Genomic DNA, 23,329 nt, shown 5'->3' on the forward strand with positions numbered 1-23,329 from the left:
CCTGTGGGATGAACCCATACCCAGACAGTGCCATATCTGAGGGAGGAGGCTTAGCTCAGTCACTTTGAGTTTTATTCTAGTGTTTACCAACTTTGAAGACAATAATGTAAAGATTGAGAGGAAATGAGAATAGAGTAAAAGACAGTGTGTTCTGGCATGAAAATGTCAGGGAGCCCAGCTTGGCTTTTGGAGACTGGGGAAGTTGGGAGAACCAACATTTCTCAAAGTCCTGCTGGATGCAGACGCTTCACAAACTCGTGTAACTTTCCTGCCAAGTTCAGATCCCACTTCCATGGGGGTGGAGACTAAGGCTCAGAGAAGTAAACATGTCTTGGTCAAGGTTAGTAAGTGCAGGAGCTGAGCTGGCTTTCCTCCCAGGGTCGCTGGGTGTACCCCCGGGCTCAGTCATTCACTAACTGCCTGACTTTGGTGAATCCCCTGATTTTTCTGTGCCTTCCTTTTCTCACCTGTAACATTAAGGGGCTGGGTCAGGAAACACTCCAGGCTGCCCTGGCAGCTTTAGCTTCCAGTGAGTTTAAAGAGTGTTCGAACGTGATTAGAAGGATTGGTTGCCTTTGAACCAATCAGAGGTATTGAATAAACACCTTCTTACCAGGCCAAAGCGGAAGGGGAGGGTAAATGTTTAAGGAAAGGAAAAAACAACCCTTTGACGAGAACTCTATAAAAGCAGAGCCTTTCCAAAGAGCTGTCCTATTTGGCAGCTGCTGCCTCACCCATAGCTGACATTGAAGAGGATTCTCCTCTCCCAAACTGTAAGTAAAAGAACTGCACCAGGATGTAAGGAATCAAAGATAGCAAGAAGCCTTACAGGCAGGCCAAGGTGTGTTTGCCTTTGAGTTCAGGAAAAACTTGATGAGCGGTGCAGCGCTGCTGAAATGATTGTTTTTCTCACTAAGGGCAAATGCCTGCTCACACCTTCCCTGTTCTTTGAGTAGTGGCAAAATGCTCAAGACTGATGGCCGGTTACCAGCTCGATGGCCTTCTGAGTCCTTGGCCTAGGAAATAAAACTCCTATTTGGTGAGGTTTTCTTCAGCTTTAGAGATTCCTGGTCATTTCTATTCTCTTTTTCCACAATGATTACTTATTTCAACGATTTGTTTACAAAACTATTGCCTTCTGTCTTTTTCTCCATTCTCTTCCCACACCTGCTGTTCCCAGCACAGAAGTCTCTTTGTCACAGAAATGAACTCTTGAAGGGTTTTGCCCTTTACCTTCACCCACTGCTCAAACAAAAGAATGAAACAGACTTGGCAGCTTCATTGGATGATGCATTTTCAAACCCTCCATGTGTTCAATATTTTCTCTAAAATGTCTGCTGGCACCAAACACGTTGAAGGCTTTACAGCTCAGGATAGTAGGAATCAGAAGTTACTGTTCTGGCCCTGCACACAGTGCCATGCCTGCAGAAGGGCCCCCAGGAGCCTGGAGTCTCCTGCCCTAGGCTCCCCACTTCTCTCCCCCAGGTCCCTCGGTCACCTAATCTAGTGTATCTGTGTGGGGCTGGGTGGGCCTCCTGGGCACTCCAAGGAGATGGTGCTGGGGGTGGACAGCCACATTTACTTCCCCACTCTTGTCCCAGCAGGAGCCTATTCAGTGGCCGGGCCCAGGGGCTCCCACCTGCCAGCTGGTCCTGTCTCAGGCACCAGAAAAGTGGGGTTTCCCCACCAAGAGCAGAAGGTTATCGCTTTCCAATTGTGTCTGCTCAAAGTACAGACTTGAGGAAGGGTGAAAGACAGCAGCCCATTCCTGCAGGTGGGAGAGACTCTGATGAAAGCCCAGGGGGGTTAAAAGGTTCCTGAAAGCGCCAAAAAGTCTGGAAAGAAAAGTCTGATTGAGGGGCTGGGATAATGGATATTTTTCATTTTCAACTTTTTACTTCTTTACATTTTCCATATTTTCCACACTGAGCAAGGAGCACGTGATAATCTAGAACTATAAATGCAATGGGAAATAAAGAATATTTTTACAGAAAAAAAAAGTTCCTGCTTTATTTTGGTACATCTCTTCTGCTATCTGAAAAATCAGCAAATAGTGAGCATATGTTGCCTTTCTAATACATTTCTCTTTAAATAGTTACTAGGACTCCATTAGCCAAGTTGGTTGCACAGGGACTTGTTCTCTGTTGCTACAGTATTTGTCACTTTAGCCAAAGCACATCTGGGGAATACTCAGGCCCAGGCTAGAGCTCAAGGAGCTGGGATGGGGACCAAGGGGCTGTTGCCATAAGCCTAGGAGTTCCTTTGGCTTAGATGCCTGTATAATGGGAGGAGCAACTCTCAGGTCTCTTTCTGGGTTGCTCCTCGTGTGTTCAAAGGGATCAGGCTGCCCTAGAGATGCCCTAGAGAGCCTCACTGCACTTGTCACTGTGGCATTTGGGTGGGGATTGAAGCTGTGGGCACCCTCCTGCGTCCATATAGGAAAGCACTGCATGCAATGACTGCCAATATAAGCTTTCCATGAATGAACCCCTGCATATCTCTGCTTGAAAACCCATCTGCCTTGCACATGGACTCTCTTCTGCCTTGTATCTCTCCAGGAGTTAAATATCTATATTTTACAAATTATTATCTTTTCACAGAACCTCCATCTGTCAATTTTGCTGAATAAAGATTCCAAGTCTTAAGCCAGTAGGATGTAACTTAGGATCCTAGAACATCACCATTTACAAGGGACATCAGACATCTATCTCCTTGGGCCTCAGTTTCCTCAGCTCTAAGGTGTTGGGTTAGAATGGGTATTTCTGAAGTCCCTGGTAGCTCCGTTTTTCTATGGTTACTTCTATCATATGTGTTCAAACTCAAACCTTCCCCTGGATTTGCATATATTACCTGTTAAATCTATAATGTGTGTGTGTATGTGTGTGTGTGTTTATTAAGGATTCAAACATTACAAAAAATGCATATAGTGAAATGTTAGAGTCACTTCATTCTATCACCCATTCCCTGAGGGTAACCTGTTTCTTACTCTGCATATATAGATGCATAAACAATAGGTGTGTATACCTTTTCTAATTTTAAAAAAATAGGATGATGTTATACATAATTTCTGAAACTTGCTTTTTTCACTGAATAATATAATGTGAACAACTTCCCACCATACTTTAAAAAATGTTGGCCTGAGACCTCAGTGAGCAGAGGCTTGGAGCCTACAGAAACCCTTCTCTATCCTTACCCCCCTGGATGGCCTCCTCTCTCCCAGTGGGGAACTTTGGCCTCTGACCCAGTTTTTGATTAACAGACGGGTGACATTTGTGCTGATGTGGTACAGACCTTTACTCCCTCTGTAGAAGTTTAACTTCCTGTAAACAGTATTAGTTCAACTTGACCTTTTCTCTGTTATTCTGGATGAGGTCAGCACAACTAGACTGAAGGAAACAACTTGATAGTAAGTGAAAACACGGAGATGCCTTAGGTAATTATTTCCAAAAAAGTAATTGAAAAAGAGAAATAGTGATATCTTACATTTTCATAATGCTTTAGAAAGCATCTTCATGTCTGCCATGCAGATCAGCAAATGTATTTTGAGCAACTACAATGAGCACAGAGCTTGCCTTCTCATTCACTCCACTTGGCAATGAGACACCAGGGGAGTTATTATCACCATTCAGTGCATGGTGAACTAAGGCTCAGAGAAGTCACCTGCCTTGCCCAGGGTCCCAGCAAGGGGTTGGAAGGGTAATGCTGGTCCCTGAACCCAAGTCTGTCTGTTCCACTAGCAGCGAACCTCTAGGTGAATGTGTCAGAAGTGCATGAATTGGTGGTGTGGGGGCAGTGACCCACCACAGATGTCACCAAGGACACTGGATATCATCCAAAGGCTGATTCCTTTCACCACACTTACTTTTTCCTTGAATAGAGAGTATTGTCCCTTATCCTGACCTTGCACCTTCTTAGCTATGTGTCTTTGAACAAATAATGTAAATTCTCATATTCTTTCCTTATCTTCTAAATGGGCAAGGGGCAAAAGAAAGTCCAGCTGCCTTTTGGGATTATTGTGAGGGAATAGTTTATATAGTGCATGTAAAGCAATTAGTGCTTGGCAATAAATGATAACATTATTATTGGCTTCTTGTTTCCTTTTGTTTCATTAAGGAAACTTCATTATTTTTTGGTGATTGTCAACTCTTTTGTGAAAATACCTAAACTGAGAAGGAAAATTTGCATGTTGGCCTAACGTTCATCCTTCCCAGGTTTGCATGAAGATCCAGAGACCAGGCCCAGAGCTAAAAATTCCTGGTTACAGTATTAATCAGGAATTAAATATTAGTGACTAATATTTAAAGCAAGGGAAACACCACTGCAGGTAGCTGGGACGTGAGGGGATCTTGAAAGATCATCTTCTCTAGAAACTGCTGCCCACTGAGCCACCCTAGTGCCCCAGTGACACCAATTTGGTCCCATTCCTTTGGGTTAAGACAAGAACCACTATTAAAGTGGAGAGAGGCAATAGTGAAGTTGCCAGGTCCACCTTCTCATGAATTAGTGTGGTAGCTATCAAATCCTACGTCAAGGGACAGGGGAAAGCCTGTCTTAAAGGGATGCAGAAATTGTGAAGAAATGGACAGGACTGGGTGGGGCTTGCACAAACCAGTTAATTTCTCTAAGTTTTAGCTTGCACATTAATTAAAGAAGATATCTGTCCTGGTCACCTTGTTGCCAAGTGCATCAAGTAAGAACTGGGGTGTTCCCGGGATTTCAGGAAGTAATATGCAAGCATGGGGCATCCATCCTGTGTCTGAGAGTATATGGGGAGAGGCGTGTGGGAAAGAAGGAAACTACGGGATTGGATAAGAAACCACTCAAGATAATCTTCTCTAACAATTTTTTTCTTTCATGGCCCAACCTATGCAAAAACCCCTCTTTCCAACAGCCAAGAAAAAAGCCCTGTGAGCTGCATTTTCAAGCCTAAGCAGAGTGGCAGCCCAACAGGGCAGTAATCCCATTCAGGGGACCTGCTGCTGAGGAAGCCACTTGGGCAGGGGGTCTTTGAGCCACAGTCTCTCCTTGCTGAAGCAGCAAAGCTGAGAGTTCCTGAGGCAGGGATGGCCATGGGGACCCCCAGCCCAGAGGCACTGAGGAAAACTCCTTTCTATTCTGCCCCAAGTGGTCTCATAGGTGGCTGACTATAAAAAAGAACAGCTTTGCATCCCACCCTCTCTGCCTCAAAGCCAAAGGGAGGGAACTTCCAGGCTGAGTGTGGGCTTCTCCTCTCAAGCCTCGTGCCTGGAGAGTGATGTGGGGGGGAGGGGGGGAACACAGGCTAAAGGAGCAGAGGGTATGGACAACCACAGAAGCCCAAAGCCTCCCTATCCTGGCTTCAAGCCATCCAGGGCAGGACATGGCACCAGGAAGCAAAAGAACTGAGACCTACTTGCTTACTGCAGTTCCCTCCATTTGTCTGATTCCAGTGGGCTACTCATGAACGGGTTCAGTCCCTGGGTCACTGATCCCAGTGGTCTCTGGAAGGCATTCTTTTGGGATCATCACAAACGTTTGGCATCTCGCTTTCATCAACTACTAATTGCAACTACTTAGTCCAGGGAAAAAACAAGAACAGGCTTCATTTGTTTATACAGCTGTGGAAATGGGCCAGAGCTGTCAGATGGTCTCTGAGCATGGGGCTCTGCAGGCTTCCCACAGCTCCAGTCGCGACTCTCCCGCCCTCTTTTCCAGACCTGTCGCCATGGCCCACCGATTCCCAGCCCTCACCCCAGAACAGAAGAAGGAGCTCGCTGAAATCGCCCAGTGCATTGTTGCAAACGGAAAGGGGATCCTGGCTGCAGACGAGTCTGTGGGTGAGTGCAAGAGGCAGCCTCGTTACACAACACAAACTCTTGTTTCCACACTCGGCCAAGGAAACTTGATACTTATATTCCCCTCTCCGCGGAAGTAAAGCTTTATGCACACAATAGTGGAGTCAGAAAACTCAGGAGGCATAGACATTTTGAGTCCTGTAGTTCCCGTGGGCAGATTCCTGAAAATCGAGGCAATAAAGGCCTGCCTTCCGTTTGAAGGCCCCTTGCTGGGGGGCATCTGAGCCAGGGCTGTGACAAGGCCAGGCACGCGGCCACCACCTCCGATAAAGCCACGGGCTGCAAACGAGAAGTGGAAGTCAGCCAAGTCAGGCAGACAGAGAAGCATCTGGAACAGGGCAGGGCCGGTGGCTGAGAGGATCCCAGGATGGCACTGGGGGATGTGCAGATGGCTAGCGTGGCAAAGACACAGACCAAGGCCCTTCCCCGGGGGGACAAGAATAGAGACGGGGGTATTGAAGATGGGAATTTAAAAAAAAGAGGAGAATGTTGTTTCCCGCCCCCGGGGGTCACTGAGGCAGCGGGAGGGAGGGCGAGCGACGGCCTCAGCCCCTCCTGTCGCCGCGGCCCACGCCCTCCAGGCACCATGGGGAACCGCCTGAAGCGGATCAACGTGGAGAACACGGAGGAGAACCGCCGGCAGTTCCGAGAAATGCTCTTCACCGTGGACAGTTCTGTCAGCCAGAGCATCGGGGGCGTGATCCTTTTCCACGAGACCCTCTACCAGAAGGACAGCCAGGGCAAGCTGTTCAGAGACATCCTCAAGGAAAAAGGAATCGTGGTGGGAATCAAGGTGAGTTACTTCCGCACCTGCGCGCCTTTGCCCGGGCGGCGGCCGGCCACCCCCGCCCTCAGCGTTCTCGCGCTCCGATGCATGTTCTCGCGCTCTGATGCCTGTTCTCGCGCGATTTCATTCTTACCTTCCGGTGGAGAACCTCCTCTTCTAGACTTCTTCCGCTGCTCTCCTCTTTCAACTAGGTTTCCTGCGAGGGATTTGGTCTCTCGTGTGTCAGTCGCCTCCTTTCTAAAATGGAAACATTAGCATCTACCTCATGAGGTTCGTGTAAGGATTAATCGAATTCTTAAAACAGTTTCTGTTCCATAGTAGTTGTTCAACTAATGATACCTTTTGTGATTAAAGCACTTGCTGTTGTGTCTGATAACTAGCTCTTCCAATATTGCACAAACATCTATCTCGTATTCAGTGAGTGTTTTCAATGGCAAGCACTCATTTAATCCTCTGAACATGCCGGGTAACACGCAGGGGTAAGACCGTACCCTCTGCTGAGGACAGAGGCTCCTCCTTATTCTCTTTACATCCTGGACTAACATAGTGCCTAGTACTTGTAGGTGTGCAATAACTGTCTCTGGAATCAATGAATGAATGATGTAAAGGAAGCTGCCCTTGTATTGCACCTCTGCATCCCAGGCGCTATTGGATTACTGTTCATGTCCTAGCCCTAGGCCTGTGCTTTTCATATTGATACCTTCCCATTCCTGCCAGGCAACTTCTCCTCCTTCTGCAGCTGTTTGGTTTGTGAAAGATGAGAACCAGTAGCACCAGGGGCTCTGTCTGTGTTTCACTGTGCCATCTGACACCTGCCAATTACTTGTTAATTATTTATCTTCACAGTTAGACCAAGGAGCTGCTCCTCTTGCAGGCACAAACAAAGAAACCACCATTCAAGGTAAAGATATTGCCCACTGATCTGAGTCTTGCCAACATAAGTAGAAATGAAGGTGAGCAAAGAAGTGAGCAAGGGAAAACATGAGATGAACTTCCACTGGTTTTAGAGCCACACACATCTGGTTTTGAAGCTTGGCCCCATCATTTAATAACTCTAGGACCTTGGACAAGTCGCTTAAATGCTGAGTCTCAGTTCTCTTATCTCCAAACAAGATAATAGTATTACTTTGTGGAGTAGTTGTAGAGACTCAATTAGATGATGTACATAAAGCGCTTCCCACAGTGTCTTGCTCAGAAAGGATACGCTGTACCTAGAGTTATTCCTGTTAGAGAGCAATCTAGTAGCAGTAGAGAGGAGAGGGTTCAGGCTTTGGGATCAGACACATCTGGGTTCTAATCCTGTCTCCATCACCTACTACTTACATAATTTTGCAGGGCACTTCCCTGTCCCTATAGACAAGTATTAACCACAGCTTTGGGTTAGCTAAGCAGAATTTAAATCCCAGTTTTGTCTCTCTTTTGCTGTGTAACCTCAGTTGCCACATCTGTAAAATGAGTATATTAACTATAATGGTTGTTATAATAATTAAATGAGATAAGATAGGCAAAATGCCTAGAAACATGCCAGGGATCTAGTAAGTACTAACAAATATTAGTTCTGTCCATTCTACTCATGGAGTGTCCACTATGTACATCAAATCCATAATCATGACACCTGGGTCTCCCAGCCCATGACTGTGATGAACACACATTTACTTGGGTGTTTTCAGTCCTCATGCTCCAGTGACAGAAACCTAAGGCAGGAGAGAGCATCTTCACTGTATCAGAGGCCCCACAGACCAGGGACAGGGGTTCAAAGAAGCCTTTCTCTCTCTTTTGTGGCTTGCAGGGCTTGACGGTCTCTCTGAGCGCTGTGCTCAGTACAAGAAGGAAGGTGCTGACTTTGGGAAGTGGCGTGCTGTGCTGAGAATCGCCGACCAGTGTCCATCCAACCTTGCCATCCAGGAAAACGCCTACACCCTGGCCCGCTACGCCAGCATCTGCCAGCAGGTGCTCTGCCTTCCCTTTGAACTTAAAAACACTGGGCTAGAGTTTCCTTCAGTTCCTCTCTTTCCAATTTTACTGTAACCACACAAGGGCCCTCGTCTTCTCTTTCCACTATATCCTGGTGGAATTTTCCACTATTTTTGCTCTAGCCAAGTATGGTCAGAAAAGAGTTGGTCCTACATGCCAGCAGTAGTCTTACTTAGTTATGATCTAAAAAAGCCAGTGCCTACAACTGCCACCCATTGCCAAAGTGCTACATGCTGAGTCTTAAAAGGAATCAGGCTCTTGAGACCAGACACTTGCTTCGCTGTGCTTAACAAAGTCCAAGACCACTCATTATCCTCTTACCCGCTTAGCTGGAGGATGATAGCTCTGACCTTTTCCCAATCCAAACAGTTTCTGGGAGGATGGTGACTTGATGCCAAAGGCTTCCAACATATGTGGAAGAGTCTCTGGAATCCAAGTTGTCTTAGTTTGCCAAGGCTGCTGTAACAGTTACCCCAAACTGATTGGATTAAACAATAGGAATGTATTGCCTCACTGTTTTGGAGGGCGGAATCAAAGTTTCAGCAGGGCCATGTTTTCTCTGAAGTCTGTAGCATCTGGTTGTGGTTTTTCAGCAATCCATAACTCAGTCTCACCTCCATCCCATGGCCATTTGCCTCCCTCTCTCTCCTACTACTACTCATGTGTCCACATTTCTTCTGTTTGTAAGGACTCCAGTCCTAATGGATTAAGACCTACCCTGATTCTGTTTGTCCTCACCTTAACTAATAACATCTTCAAGGAACACATGGGTTCCCATCTATAGGACCAGGGGTTAAGACATGAACATATGTTTGTGATGGACATGACTCAATCCATGACATAAGTTAGGACTGATTTGCTTCCATGAGTACTATGTGGGAGTTACTAGACTATGTTCACCTGGAAATTCCCACTTAGAACTGTAAGCATTGCTTGAAATCCTTAATTAACCTACACAAGATGCATTTTTCTTTGCGATTTAGTTTTCACTGAAGCCATAAAGGGTAGCAGCTGGGTCCTGGGGTAGCTGAAAGTCTCTAGAATGAGATATAGAAATTGAGCATTTATATTTATTTTTTTTTTACCTTTCCTTTTCAGAGAATAATATTTTTACCTCACTGGCATCTTTTTTCTTTTCTTTTCTCCCTTCCCTTCCCTTTTCCCTTTTCCTTTCCCTGGCTAAGCCACAAATTTGATCCCTAGACAGGCCAACAAATTTCTTTTCCCTGCCTTTAAGTCACCCGTATAGTATTTCTCCTTAAGTGCTTCATTTTATATGAATTGCAACTTTGGAATCTTCTTCTCAGGAAAGGATTACAGTGAGCACAGCTTTACTTTTGTCGTCCTGTTTTTTTCCTTCTTAGAATGGCTTGGTACCCATTGTTGAACCAGAAGTCATTCCTGATGGAGACCATGACCTGGAACACTGCCAATATGTTACTGAGAAGGTAAGTCTTGAATATAAAGGTCCCAATTCAGTTGAAAAGTCCTGTTTTTAGATAACAGCTGTTAGGAGTGTTTTATGTATGAAATCTTCAGGTTAGTGTCATTGTCTAGGTACTTATCAATTCTTCCACTGTTTTGGCACATGCTGTGCTACTTATGGAGAAAGCACAGGGTTTGAGCACCAAGACCTGGGTTTGAGAATCCACTTTCCCACTTGGGGGACCTTGGGCAAGTCTTATTACCTCTGTGGGTCTTGCATCAGAAAATGTACTTAGAAAGTACTTTGTTCACATTGGATTTTCTAAATTTGCACCAGTATATCTGAAAGAGAGTGGTTCTTCTCACACTGAGGCTTGACCTCAGTTTCCCCACTTGCAAAATTAGAGGGACTGGAAGGAGCCCACTGAAAGCCCTTTTATCTCTAAAACATATGCTCTTTTATGACCACTCAGCTTCTATGGAGATGGGGCAGGGAGGCCCATTTAGATATCCCCAACTAACTAAAACAAGGCATTCTCAAAAGGGGGTGATGTTAACCAAAGAGAGTAATACGAGGGAGGGAGTGAAGGGCCTCTAGGAAGCAGAGCCATGCCAGCAGTCCATGTAGTGGAGCAGTTTGAGGTGGGGTGATAGGGATGGGCCAGCTTGGATGTGTTCAATGGCTGTTCTGGTTTGCTAATGCTGCCATTATGCAAAATACCAGAAATGGATTGGCTTTTATAAAGGGGGGTTATTTGGTTACAAAGTTACAGTCTTAAGGCCATAAAGTGTCCAAGGTAAGGCATCAACAATAGGGTACATTCACTGAAGGATAACTGACGTCATCCGGAAAACCTCTGTTAGCAGGAAGGCACATCGCTGGCGTCTGCTGACCCTGAGATGTGTTTCAGCTCCTCTCTCAGCTTCTGTGGGTTTTTGATTCTTTCTCCTAGGACGTTTCTCTCTAAGCACTTGGGGGTCTTGTCTTACCATATCCCAGCGCAGACTCTGGGCTAGTAGCTCCAAAGCGTCAGCTTTCAACAGCTGTCTTCAAAATGTCACTTTCAGCTACTCTCCAAAATGTCACTCTCAGCTGCTCCCCAAAATGACACTCTTGGCTGCTCTGAGGTCCTTCTGTTTGTGAGTTTGTTTATAGGACTCCAGTGATTACATCAAGACCCACCCTGAATAGATGAGGTCCATATCTCCATGAAAATGATTTAATCAAATGTTTCACCCACAGCTGATTGAGTCACATCTCCATGGAAACAATCAAAGGATTCCAACCTAATCAACACTAATACTTCTGCCCCCACAAGATTGCATCAAAGAACATGGCATTTTGGGGGACATAATACATCCAAACCGGCACAGGGGCTATGGTTTGCAAGGCATTTGGGTAGCTTTTGGGGAGCAATATATGGGAATTGCCTCACCCTGCATCCCTGTACTCTTGATATGACTCTATGGCTGGCTCTGGGTGTCCCTCAGGTCCTGGCTGCTGTCTACAAGGCCCTGAATGACCATCATGTTTACCTGGAGGGCACCCTGCTAAAGCCCAATATGGTGACTGCTGGACATGCCTGCACCAAGAAGTATACTCCAGAGCAGGTGGCTATGGCCACCGTCACAGCTCTCCACCGCACTGTTCCTGCCGCTGTTCCTGGTAAGGCCTTCGTTCTCCTCTCACTCAAGGTCTGAGCCCTCATCCTTTGAAGGAATGCCACAGGCATTTGTCTTTGTCCGAGAATCCGCTTCCATCATGAAACAGAGTCTTCTCCTTTCACCCAGGTGCCGGCACTTCCTCTCCCACCTCCTACTCCAAGATACAAAGTATCCTAAACCTGTCCAAATGCCCCCAGACCATCCATTTATTTCCTCAAATTTTTCATGGCCATCCTTACTTACGAAAGGCCCACCTCTCCTTAGCCCAGCTAGCAAAGGCGAGCTGAATTCCCTGACCCAGCGTCACATGCCAATCAAGCAGAGAAAAGGTTGAGGCATTACATTTCTTTTAGGCTCATTGCTTGCTTTCTCAAGCAGGGTCCCTAAGGTGGGACTGATAGCATGTAATGGCTTCTCTGTTTCCAGGCATCTGCTTTTTGTCTGGTGGCATGAGTGAAGAGGATGCCACTCTCAACCTTAACGCTATCAACCTTTGCCACCTACCAAAGCCCTGGAAACTAAGTTTCTCTTATGGACGGGCCCTGCAGGCCAGTGCACTTGCTGCCTGGAGTGGCAAGGCCGCAAACAAGAAGGCAACCCAGGAGGCTTTTATGAAGCGGGCTGTGGTAAGATGCTTGATCACATTGATACGTGGGGCCTGACTCTCCCACGTCAGGATGCATTGATGTCTTTGGGCCATAAAGGTATCTTTAGATAGTATCTTCTAGGTGTTTGAAAATGTGACATTAGAATTCAGTGAGAAGATTAGGGTGAGAGAGAGAGAGATTATTGAATTATTCACATTGGGGGTATGTTGATGACAGTAGATTGAAGGCCAGTTCCAACCGAGACACTTCACAGGGAAGATCAAAGGACCAAGGATTGAACCTGGGACCCCTTTTGTTTTAGGAAGAGGAAGAAGTGAAGCCACCAAGAAAAGCAGCAATAAATGATATGGATAGGCTGAACCAAGGATTCTGGGAAAGAAAAGAAAAAGTTTCAAGGAGTCAGTAATGACATGCTCCAGAGAGATTCAAAACCAAGATTGAATAAAGGCACTGACATTGGCATTTAGGAGTATGTCAATGACCTAACTAAACAATGTCAATAGAGGGAGAAGAGGAAAGGTGTAGATTCAAGAAGTTTGTCAGGGAAAGACCCATAAAGGTTACCAGGAAAAATGAGGCCAAAAGAGGTCTTATTCAATGAGGAAACCATTAGTAGCTACTATGAACCAAGCACTGAGGAGAACAAAACAGAAAGCCTTCTTTCTCAGAGACCTTAGAGTCCCTTCAAATAGGAGAGACTGGGCATGTTTAAATGTAAAGCAGAAGGAGCAAGAAGAGATTAAAGATTAGGAGAGTGGGGGTAAGTGCAGAACAAGGACCTGTAGGAAACTGGATTGCATGAGAATAAATATTAGAGACAGGTGGCAGAGCTGGTCTTAGAAAAGAAGAAGGACACAGAAAAGAAGAAGGAGAATGGGTTTGGAATCAGTTCTGGAGAGGTGAAGAGATGCAGCAGTTGAGCACTGATTACAGTTGAGGGATCTGTTGAGCATGGTAAGGGAATGGAGATTCCAGTCCCAGCCACAGGAGAGGTGAGAATAGCTGCTGCCGGCTGCTGCTAGGAAATTGGCCGGACACTATGGCCAAGCACCAGGAAAGGTGAGTTTGGGGAGCATTAGTTTCATTCCTAAATTTTCCTAACAGCTCTCTTAAGCAGGCAGGTAGATTCAGAAATAGCCAGGGAGAAGACTAAAAGTTTAATAGGAGATGGAAGGATGCTTAAGTTTAGTGATAGCCTGATTCGGCTTGCTGGCAACCTGGGAATCTGGGCAGGGAATCAAGCATAGCCAGAAGTTTGGTGATGAGGAACTAAAGGAAAGAAGCTCAAAAATTGATTTGGGGTCTCAAATTTTGAGATGTGAGATTTTAGAGAGTGGTGCTTTCTTCTGTGACGATGAGTCTGAGAGTGTGGATGTGCTGGTATTGTGGCTGATGTGGTGGGCAGATGTAGCTAAGACAATGGAGGGATTATGAAAGTACTGGTTGGAAGGGCCTTCATCCATGGAAGAAGGGAATCTGGGTTTATCATCTAGTTCCTTGGTTCTCAAGCTTGAGCACTCAGCAGAATCACTCAGAGGGTTTGTTAAAACACGATTGCTGGGCCCCACCACCAGAGTTTCTGTTTCAGTGGGTCTGGGGTGAGGCCAGAGGATTCCAAGTCTAACAGTTTCCCAAGTCTAACTTGGTCTTGGAGACTAAGTATCTTGGAGACAGCAGACAGTGGCACCTGTGATTTGAAGAAGTGGTATCCCTGAGTAGTATTTGAATATCATCACAAGTTTCATAATCTGAATTTACCTTCAACTGGAATTTACACAGGGAATCAAATGATACTATGATTACAACTACATAAATATGTATATTCTTGTGGGCAAATATAGGTAGAAAATGGAAATTCTAAAATAATAAATACTTTCTTCTCCTTTTTTTGGCTATAGGGTGCTATACTAATGAGAAATTTCCCAATGTTCATTTCTAGTACTGTTGTAATATTGGTACTAAAAAGAAATGTTCCCAGTAACTGGCACAAACCTTAGGTTTGTTAAAGAAATGTTCAGAAATAAAAAGGAGGCAACATGTTTTAGTAAGAAGGGGATGATAGCAGCAGCAATATTCAGCAAAATCACTGTAAGGAGAAAAAAACTTTCAAATGAAGGCAGAACTGATTGCAAATGAGAAGCATAGAGAGTCAAACACAGGGCTCACATTTACTCTAACTCTATCTCCTCTCTCACACTTGTTTTGTAGGCTAACAGCCAGGCAGCCAAAGGACAGTATGTTCACACAGGCTCTTCTGGTTCAGCCTCCACCCAGTCACTCTTCACTGCCAGCTACACCTACTAGGACCTCACGCCGGCCAGCCTTGCTCTAGCTCTCCTAGATGTCCTAGTAGGAGGGCTGAAAAGGCGCAACCTTTTGACCGATCCTGGAAATTAGACAAAATTAGATGGGAACAACTGGAAACACAGTACCTGTTAAATTGTTAAACACAAGTTAAAAATACAAGTACAAATATCAAGGATCTGACAAATTTCCACAAAATGCATTCCTTGCAAAACTTCCAGCTCCTCACTTCCCTGAGTTTTCACTTGAAGAAAAGAATAGGATTTAAAATAAAATCTGCTCTCTGCCCAAATCACAACCGCTGAATGAAATGCCTCGAAAGCAAAGTACCGAGAAGTTGATCTTATTAAACAATCTTAGAAGCAGTAGATTATGAAGGAAACAGCTTAGAAGTAGTAGGTTCTGAAGCAGATAGCTGCAGGCAAAAAAGAAATAAAATATTCTGTAAACCTCCGGCTTGTTTTCAAAGGGCTCAGTATATTTCATTACTTTTGATTCTACTAGACTTGACTGACATTGATGGGCTGGTTCCTCAGCTTTGGCCACTCCTTGGAATCACCTGGCAAACTTTTAAAAACCCAGCTGCTCAGACCACATCCCAGCCCAATTAAATCAGAAACTCCACAGGATAGATCCTTTCAGTATCGGGATTTCTTAACCACCCCTTCCTCCCTGTCATTCCAATGTACAACCAAAGTTTGAAATCTACCAATCTAGGTTCCAAGTTTGAAGATACTTAAAAATTAAAGCCACCTGTAGTATGAAGGAAGCTAAAAGGCAGTATGATTCCAAGCAAAGTATGGTGTGTAAGAAAGGAGAATCAATATAGCTTTGATGCTTGGAACATTCTCCTTCAGGTGGTCTAGGTTTGAAAACTAGGATTACATCTTCCTCTGTATCAAGTAATTTAACTTTGCAATAAATAATATTCACATAATTACACCTTATTGATTTTCAAGCTTTCAGTATCAGCCTATAGAAAGAGCTTTGATGACAACAATATTTACAAGAGAGAATTTAAACATTAAACCCTTGGACAATATTAAAGGAATGATTTAACTGACAGAAGCTGGAAATGCAAGGCAGAGAAGTGGAGGAAAGCAAAGGGGAGCAATAATTCACTTAGTAGGAAGGTGGGAATGGTACTTAAAATTGATGGATTAAGAAATAGTGTTTTAAGTCTGTTAAAGTCATTAAAGGAAATGAATATAAATCATGAAAATATTACATAGCTATGATTAAAATATAGAAGGTAATAGACAAAATTTATTGCTTTGAATATGCAGAGAACAAATAAGCTTAAAAATAAATTAAGAAACAGAAGCAAAAGCATATTATTTAGAGGAATAAGGCAGAATTAGTCCAAATGGGCTTCTTCTGAGAAGGGCCTGGAAGTGGGGTGCAGGGAAGGAGGCATTTTCTTATTCCATGCCCTCTACAACATATGACTATTTATTTTCATGTACCGCTACTACTTTTCTAAGAACTGTATTCATAGAAGCATTTAAAACCTATCTTAGGGACTATTTCGCCCAGAGCTTTCATTTTATGGATGATAAAACCAAGCCTAAATTTCTTCAATTGTTTGCTAAGGGTCACAGGTTTATGGTAGAGCTGAGAGATTAGAATTCAGATCACTTTCTCATGTAATGGGTACATAGCTGGCCCCAGGCTGTGTCAGTATTTCTGCCACCAGTTTGTAGGTCTTCTTAATTTCTTAGTGCATTGATTCACCCCAATAATTTCTTCTACTCAGGGTGATATGAATAGAGGTAAGTTGTGAATCTCCAGACTTCAAGTTCTATTAACTGCATGTTCCCTGGGTGAATATATTCGTGATCTCCTAGCTTTGAGTACTTTGCCAGATTTATTCTAGTCATTATGGAACACCCACTAAAAATGAAGTGTGGTATTAGGCACTGAAAGTAATTAAGAGAAGTTTCAGCTTTAGCAGAAAGGCCAGGGCCTCTGAATACCTAACAAGTGTTTAAGTAGCTAAATAAGAAATGCAAAAGCCATTGGCTGGGGTTGAGAAGTAGGGAGGAGAGTCTAATTAGTATGGCTGAGTGCAGAAAGGGAGGCGATGGCATTTGGGTTGGACATCACAGGAAGAATGCCTTTGAATAAGAAAATTACTTTGATAAGTCAATGTGAAAGCATAAGCATGACTAGCCAAGACTAGTTTCATTTGTGGGCAACATGGCTAAACCATGCACCAAAAAGGTCAGAACCATCAGTAGATAGGAGGCCTATTTGTGGTGCCTCCCTCAGGAAAACGGTGAAGAAAGTTGAAACCAGCCAATATGCCAAGTACTTCTGCTCCTTCTGTGGCAAAACCAACATTTACAGACAAGCTGTGGGGATCTAGTCCCTGCATGAAAACAGTGGCTGGTGGTGCCTGGACCTACGCCACTGCCTCCACAGTCACAGTAAAGTTGGCCTTGAGGAGGCTGAAGGGATGGAAAGACCAGTAGAAACTTCACATTTGAAGATGTCTCTAGCCTACACTAAATGGGTTAATGTATGTTTTGTTTTTTTTTTTTTAAAGGAGGCAAGTCTACAAAAGAAATTACTAAACACTGGGAGGAATAAAAAGAGGAATTTATTTTTGCTCTGAAGAGGGGGAGAGAAGGGAAGGAAGGGGCAGAGAATGAGGGAGGAGAGAGGAAGAAAAGAGAAAGGAGAGGTCTGGTGGTTTGAAGATGTATGTCCCCTAGAAAAACATGTTCTTAAATCTAATCCATTTCTGTGGTGTGAACCCACTGTAAGTAGGACTTTTTGATGAGGTTACCTCAGTTAAGGTGTGACCTAGCCCAATCAGGATGGGTTTTAATCCTGTTACTAGAGTCTTTTATAAGCAAAGTGAAATTCAAACAGAGTGAGAGAGAAAGCCACTGGGAGCAGCCAGAAGTTGAAAGTCAGTGAAACCCAGAAGAGAACAGAGCAGCCACCATGTGCATTGCCATGTGACAGAGGATCTAAGGGTCAAGGATCACCAGCAGCCAGCCCTAGAACACAACTGTCTTGGGAAGAAAGCATTGCTTTGATGACACCTTGATTTGGCCTTTTTCCCAGCCTTGAACCATGAGCAAATAAATTCCATTGTTTAATCTGACCCATTTCATGGTGTGTGGAGCAGTCAAGGAAACTAAAACAAAGAGATAGAGAGGAGCCTGGGAGAATCCAGGGCAATGTGTAATTGTGGGGAGACAGCTAAAAGACTTTTAAGAAGGGGGCAAAATATCAAATCATCTAAAGATACTTGTCTTCTTGTGAGAAAGACCTAAGTTTCACATGAGTCTACATTGTGTTTTACAAAAATAAGCACACCCAAGACACTGAGACAATTCATAACAATTGATAATGTAATGTCAGATGTGACCATGAAAATAGACTTCTAGAAACTTGCAGTAACCTTGGAGTGGGCTTTACGAAAAACAAGAACAGGATGTCAAATCCATGTGATTTCGTTCTGCTGGGGTGAAAGACACCAACTGACATCTAGATTTCACCCACAGCAACAAATGAGAAACTGACATTTATTGTGCTAAGTAAGTTGTCCAAGGCCACACAACCAGCAGGTGAGACTTGGGTTAGTGATGTCCAAAGCCCTCCTGGGAGGAATACTCATGGTGGTTAAAAGCACCTACCAGCCCATGTGACCTTTCTTTGGTTCAGTTTCTTCATCTCTAAAACAAGGAAAAGTACAGTATCACATACAGTTGAGAGATTAAAAGAGTGAATACATCTCAATAATAGGCTCACCATTGCTCATCCACAATGCTGAAATCCAAAAAGTACTGTAAACAAAAAATTTTCTCTTAAGTTTGCTACAAACCATTTGGTGGGGTAGCCTGGCAGGAGGCTCTCTGCCATCCTTATTCCATTCGAGGGGGTGCAGAGGTAGTAATGCCTCTGATGTGGGTGCTGCCACAGACTCTGCCAAGGGTGTTAGGTAATGTATGGTGTAGGCACTGTACTTGCTCTCTAAAATTTGAAACATTCTGATTTCCAAAGCACACCTGGCCTCAAGGATTTCAGATAAAGAATTTTGGACATGTACTTAAAACAGTATATGCAACACTTCTAGGGTAAAAGATGAATGTCCTTTGAGCCTGGGAGACTCATACAAAATGCTACCAACTCCCTAAGCCCATTTTCTAGAGAGGAGGAGTTAGGATGGGAATCGGGCAAAGCTCAGCACAGCCAGGCACAGGTCTTTCTCCATCACTCAAATAAGCCTGGTTTCCCAACTGTAACACAACCAGCCCTAAGCCTCCTGGAATAATCTGACACTCATGATTGGACACCAGTACACATGAGCATACATAAATATCAGTCAATTCATTCAGCACCTACTGCATGCTCATACTGTAAAGATACCACCGGGGCCTCGTATGCTTACCATTGAGCTGAAGGCAACAAGGACACAATTAGAAAACAAACAAAATGGCATGCAAAAATGTGCGAAATTACAGAGGCGTATGCTGGGTGTTGAGATCAAGAGGGAAGGAAGGCTTTCCAGGGGAGGTGGGATGAGCTGCAGGCAGTTTATTACTAGTTATATGTTCTTGGGAAAGGGACTTACTCTCTCAGCCTCAGTGTCCTCACTTGTGATACAGGGTTGTTGTGAGGGTTAGCAATATTTTATGTTCAGTGCCAGATATGTAAGTTGTGAATAAATATTAATTATATTTTTTCCCTGTCAGCTGGCTCTGGAATAATGGTGAAGTCACATGAGTGGGAATGAACATGAATTACCTGTGGCCTGGCTAGAATACAGATTGCATGTGGTGAGGGAACTGTGGGAAGTTAGAATAGAACGGTGAGGCCAGTGGAGTGGCCTGTGTGTGTGTGTGGGGGGGGGGGGGGGGGTGGTGATGACAGAAAATATGGTCTCTCTCTTTTCTTCCTTCTTTCCATATGATGGAAAATATTGCCTTGAAATGTGAGAAATAGGAAACTGTGGATAATTTTTGAACAGGAAATTACATGATATAAGAGTATTGTTGAAAATAACTTTATAGAATGTGGAGGATCAGGAGGAAACTGAGAGCCAACTATGTGCTTATAGTATCAATCCTGCGCAGGGCCTGGCTTTTTGTTGGTGAGGATGGGGAGTGGACTTGAGATCTTTAGACTGCGGAAAACAACAACAAAGGTCTCCTCATGTAACAGCCATTCACCATGCCAATAAAGTCTTTCTCTGTTTCATTGCAACCCAAGAGGTAAGCACTGGGACAAATGACAGCTCAAAATTCTTTTAGGCCTAGTTCTCAGAAAGAGGCTTACATATGTGCATAGACTTAGTCCTTGGAGTACTATTGCACAGTACTAAATAGGTCATTTTCTAAGCATAACACTACTGCTTCTGGCCATTCAGAACCAACAGGGCTAGGCTGTAGCCTGAGATCTCAAGTTTCAGAGAAGCTGACCTTACTCTCTGTAGTGGTTTGAAGCTGTACCCCCTGAACGACATGCTCTTAAATCGAATCCATTCCTGTGAGTAGAATCTTTTGATGAGGGTACTTTAAAGTGTGACCCACCTCATTCAGGATGGGACTTAATTCTATTACTGGAGTCCTTTATAAATAAAATGAATATATATAGAGAGAAAGCCAAGGAATCAAGAAGCTGAAAGCAAAGAGACGCAGAAGGGATGGGAGAGACCAGCAGATGCCGCCATGTACCTTGCCATGTGGCCGAGGAGCCCAGGATCACCAGCAGATTTGGACATTTTTCTCAGTCTTAAAACTGTAAGCTAATAAATTCCCATTGTTTAGCCAACCCATTTCATGTTACCTGCTTTCAACAGCCTGGCAAAATAAAACACTGTCTTAAGAAATCCAAGGTCAAGGTGTTTCTCTGCAGCAACTTCCAACTTTTCCTTGTCTTGCGCTGGTTTCACTCTGGGGAAGTTTTCAGGCCAAAGAAGTCTGAGTACACTTGTTGGTTCCAGGGAGGCAAGGACTGTCGTGTGATAAGGTGGAAGTTCACCTTAGCCATTGGTCTGATATGCAAAACTGTTCTTGAGAACATGGCTCCTGGACAGAAATAGCACAAGCAGAGGCACACACCGTGTTTTATTTGTGCAAAACTTATGGTCAGTCAAAACCCAATGCTTTGGAAAGTTAGATGACTTCCCCCAAGTCTTTACTCCATGTAATGCTTCCTATTCACTCCCCAAGGTCTCTTTGAGAATAAAGGGCTTTTTGATGCAACTATAAAACTAATTCCAATGGAATTAATGTAGCACCTCGCTCTTTTAAAAATGCATGTAAACGAGTAGCTATAGAGCAAATTTCAAAGAATGTTATGGGTTACAGTTCCACCATTTCAGTTGTTTCTTTCTGGTTATTCTAATATCTTAGAATATATAAAAAAAATTATATAAGGATTCAGAATTTGTAATCCTTTGTTAAATCCATAAAGTGTAGTTTGAAAGTTGTCACCTTTCTGTATATATGTTATACTTCACAATAAGGAAATAACTGAAACTGTGGAACTGCAACCCATAACATTATTTGAAATTTGCTATATAACTACTCGTTTAAATGTACTTTGAAAGTTATCACCTTTCTGTATATATTTTTCACAATAAGGAAATAACTGAAATTGTGAAACTGTACCCCATGACATTCTTTGAAATTTGCTCTCTAGTTGTTAAATCATACTTTGAAAGTTATCACTTTTCTGTATATATATTTCATAATAAAAATGTAAAAAAAATACATGTTAATTGAACTTGTACCACTTGTGCAGTAAATATGCCTATCTTTATTTGTCCAGGCATTGTGGTTATAGAGATGGTCTTAATTAAAAAGAAACGAATCAATCCACTGCCACCACCTATCCAAGTTCACAAAATCCTTTTGAAGCAGGTAGAGAAGGAATGTCAAAGGTATAGACTGATGAAGGACAATAACTTACAGAAACAGACTGGAATAACTGGACCAGATTAAAAAAAAAAAAAAAAGCTGGAATTTATTCTGCAAGCAGATACCATGCTTAACTGGGTATGTTGTGCCTGCCCCTAGATTTGCTGATGACATCCTCCTTTAGGAAGACAGATGAAAGCAAAATGCCCCACTCATGAAAACAATGGAGAAATGGAGTATTGTAATGATTTCCAATCTTTTCACCATCAAAAACTCTTTTGATCTGCTTGTTTTAAAATGTTTTCTACTGATCAATGATTTGCTTCATCTGCTTTAACACTAGTTTTCTTTCAAAATCGTCCCATATGTTAATTCCTACCAGGAATTTTCCATTACAAATTCATAGTCTCTCACTTCAGCTGGGCCCTAAACCAAACCTGGAAGTCTTCCTCAAGTTTCTGTTTGGTTCTTTCTTGTAGTCTCCACAACTTCCCCTCCAAACCTTTACTATATTGCCAAGGCCACACACTGTACCACTAACCTTTCCACCAATATTCTTTCCCTAACTCCCAAAATGAATTTGCCTATTTTTTGAAAATGGGTTATCTCAAGTGAATTCTTTCTTCCCCTTCTCCCATAGAACACTAAATCTGTTCTCTTTCCTTTTCTCCCTAATTGGAGGAAGAAGGGCCTCAAAGAAAAATCCTTCCATTAGTGCTAGGATTCATTTTATCTTCTCCACTAACTTGTTCAATCAATTTTCCTCCTGCTCTTCTTTAACCTCTCCCTCAAGTGGCTATCTTCTTAGAACAGAAAAATACTCATTTTTTTCTTTAATCTCTAACTACAGCCCTCTTTTCACTTCACACACAAGCAATCTATATTTTATTCCCTGACTTTTGGATTGTATAAACTAGTAAAATTGAGGAAAAAGAATGACCAATAAAGGGAGGGAACATTTAACAGACCACCCCCTAAAATCACTATTATTTCATAAAAGACCTTTAAAAAAATTAAAATAGGGCAATATTTCAGAATAAGATAGTCTTTAATCAGTTTAGCTTTGGTTTTATAGAAATAGTATATTGCCCTTATTTTTACCATTTGAATGTAGAATAAAATTTTTGTCGTGAATTGGTGGTATTTGGGAACCACTGATCAGTACTCTCTAGGCACTACTTAACCCTCTGAAGTTTGACTCTTCCCAACTACAGAAGCAGAACTCATTAATGACTAGTTAGCAAATCCAAATGAATTTTTGGCATTTCCTTGACCTCTCTTAAGCATGTTTCCAAGTTACTTTCCTAAAGCAGTTACTGGTGCATACTGGGTTTTCCATACTTGTGGCTATTCCTCCCTTAGTCTCCTTTGTGAGTTTCTTTTCATCATGAAACAAGAATGGTCCCAAGGATTCCATTTCTGGATTTATCATCTTATTCTTTCCTTAAGTATTTTATTCCATTTCTGTGTCCAAATCCTGTGGATTCCTAAATCAATTTCCTAGCCCAGTTCTCTTCCCTGACCACCATATCCATATCCCTCATTCCCTCTGAACAGCTCTACTTTACTGCCTCACAGGTAAACCAAACATCCCATGTTCAAAATAACCATAGTAATCCCCACACACCATAATGGGCATACCATTTTGTTCTCTCAGTGATTAAGCGTGCCAACCACCAAAACCCCTCTTGAATCTTTACCCTTCCTCTTCCAATTGGCAACCAAGTCTTACTGGTTATAAATATTTCTCAAATCCATCCCCTTTTCTTTGCACTACATTAGTTGAAAGCACCATAACCTCTCAGCCATACTACTCTAAGTCTCGTGATTGGAACTATAAGCCCCTGAAACAGT

At 43.2% G+C, this 23,329-nt stretch overlaps 1 protein-coding gene across 1 annotated transcript; it reads left to right on the plus strand.

The window, feature by feature from the left end:
• The first annotated feature begins 624 nt into the window (after positions 1 to 624).
• On the plus strand, positions 625 to 15,051 carry ALDOB (aldolase, fructose-bisphosphate B). The gene is made up of 9 exons (XM_037797532.1): positions 625 to 773; positions 5,695 to 5,816; positions 6,416 to 6,627; positions 7,468 to 7,522; positions 8,411 to 8,571; positions 9,960 to 10,043; positions 11,512 to 11,686; positions 12,112 to 12,311; positions 14,502 to 15,051. The coding sequence occupies exons 2-9, from the start codon at positions 5,705 to 5,707 to the stop codon at positions 14,595 to 14,597; spliced, it is 1,095 nt and encodes a 364-aa protein (XP_037653460.1). The 5' UTR covers positions 625 to 773; positions 5,695 to 5,704; the 3' UTR covers positions 14,598 to 15,051.
• The last annotated feature ends 8,278 nt before the right edge of the window (positions 15,052 to 23,329 follow it).

Source organism: Choloepus didactylus, chromosome 10 (assembly GCF_015220235.1).
Source record: "Choloepus didactylus isolate mChoDid1 chromosome 10, mChoDid1.pri, whole genome shotgun sequence".
NCBI classification, from domain to species: domain Eukaryota; kingdom Metazoa; phylum Chordata; class Mammalia; order Pilosa; family Megalonychidae; genus Choloepus; species Choloepus didactylus.

Coding starts and splice junctions, on each gene's coding strand:
- ALDOB (XM_037797532.1), top strand. CDS start 5,705: ATGGCCCACCGATTCCCAGCCCTCACCCCAGAACAGAAGAAGGAGCTC. Junction 8,572..9,959: donor ACGCCAGCATCTGCCAGCAG/GTGCTCTGCCTT, acceptor TTTCCTTCTTAG/AATGGCTTGGTACCCATTGT. Junction 10,044..11,511: donor GCCAATATGTTACTGAGAAG/GTAAGTCTTGAA, acceptor GGTGTCCCTCAG/GTCCTGGCTGCTGTCTACAA.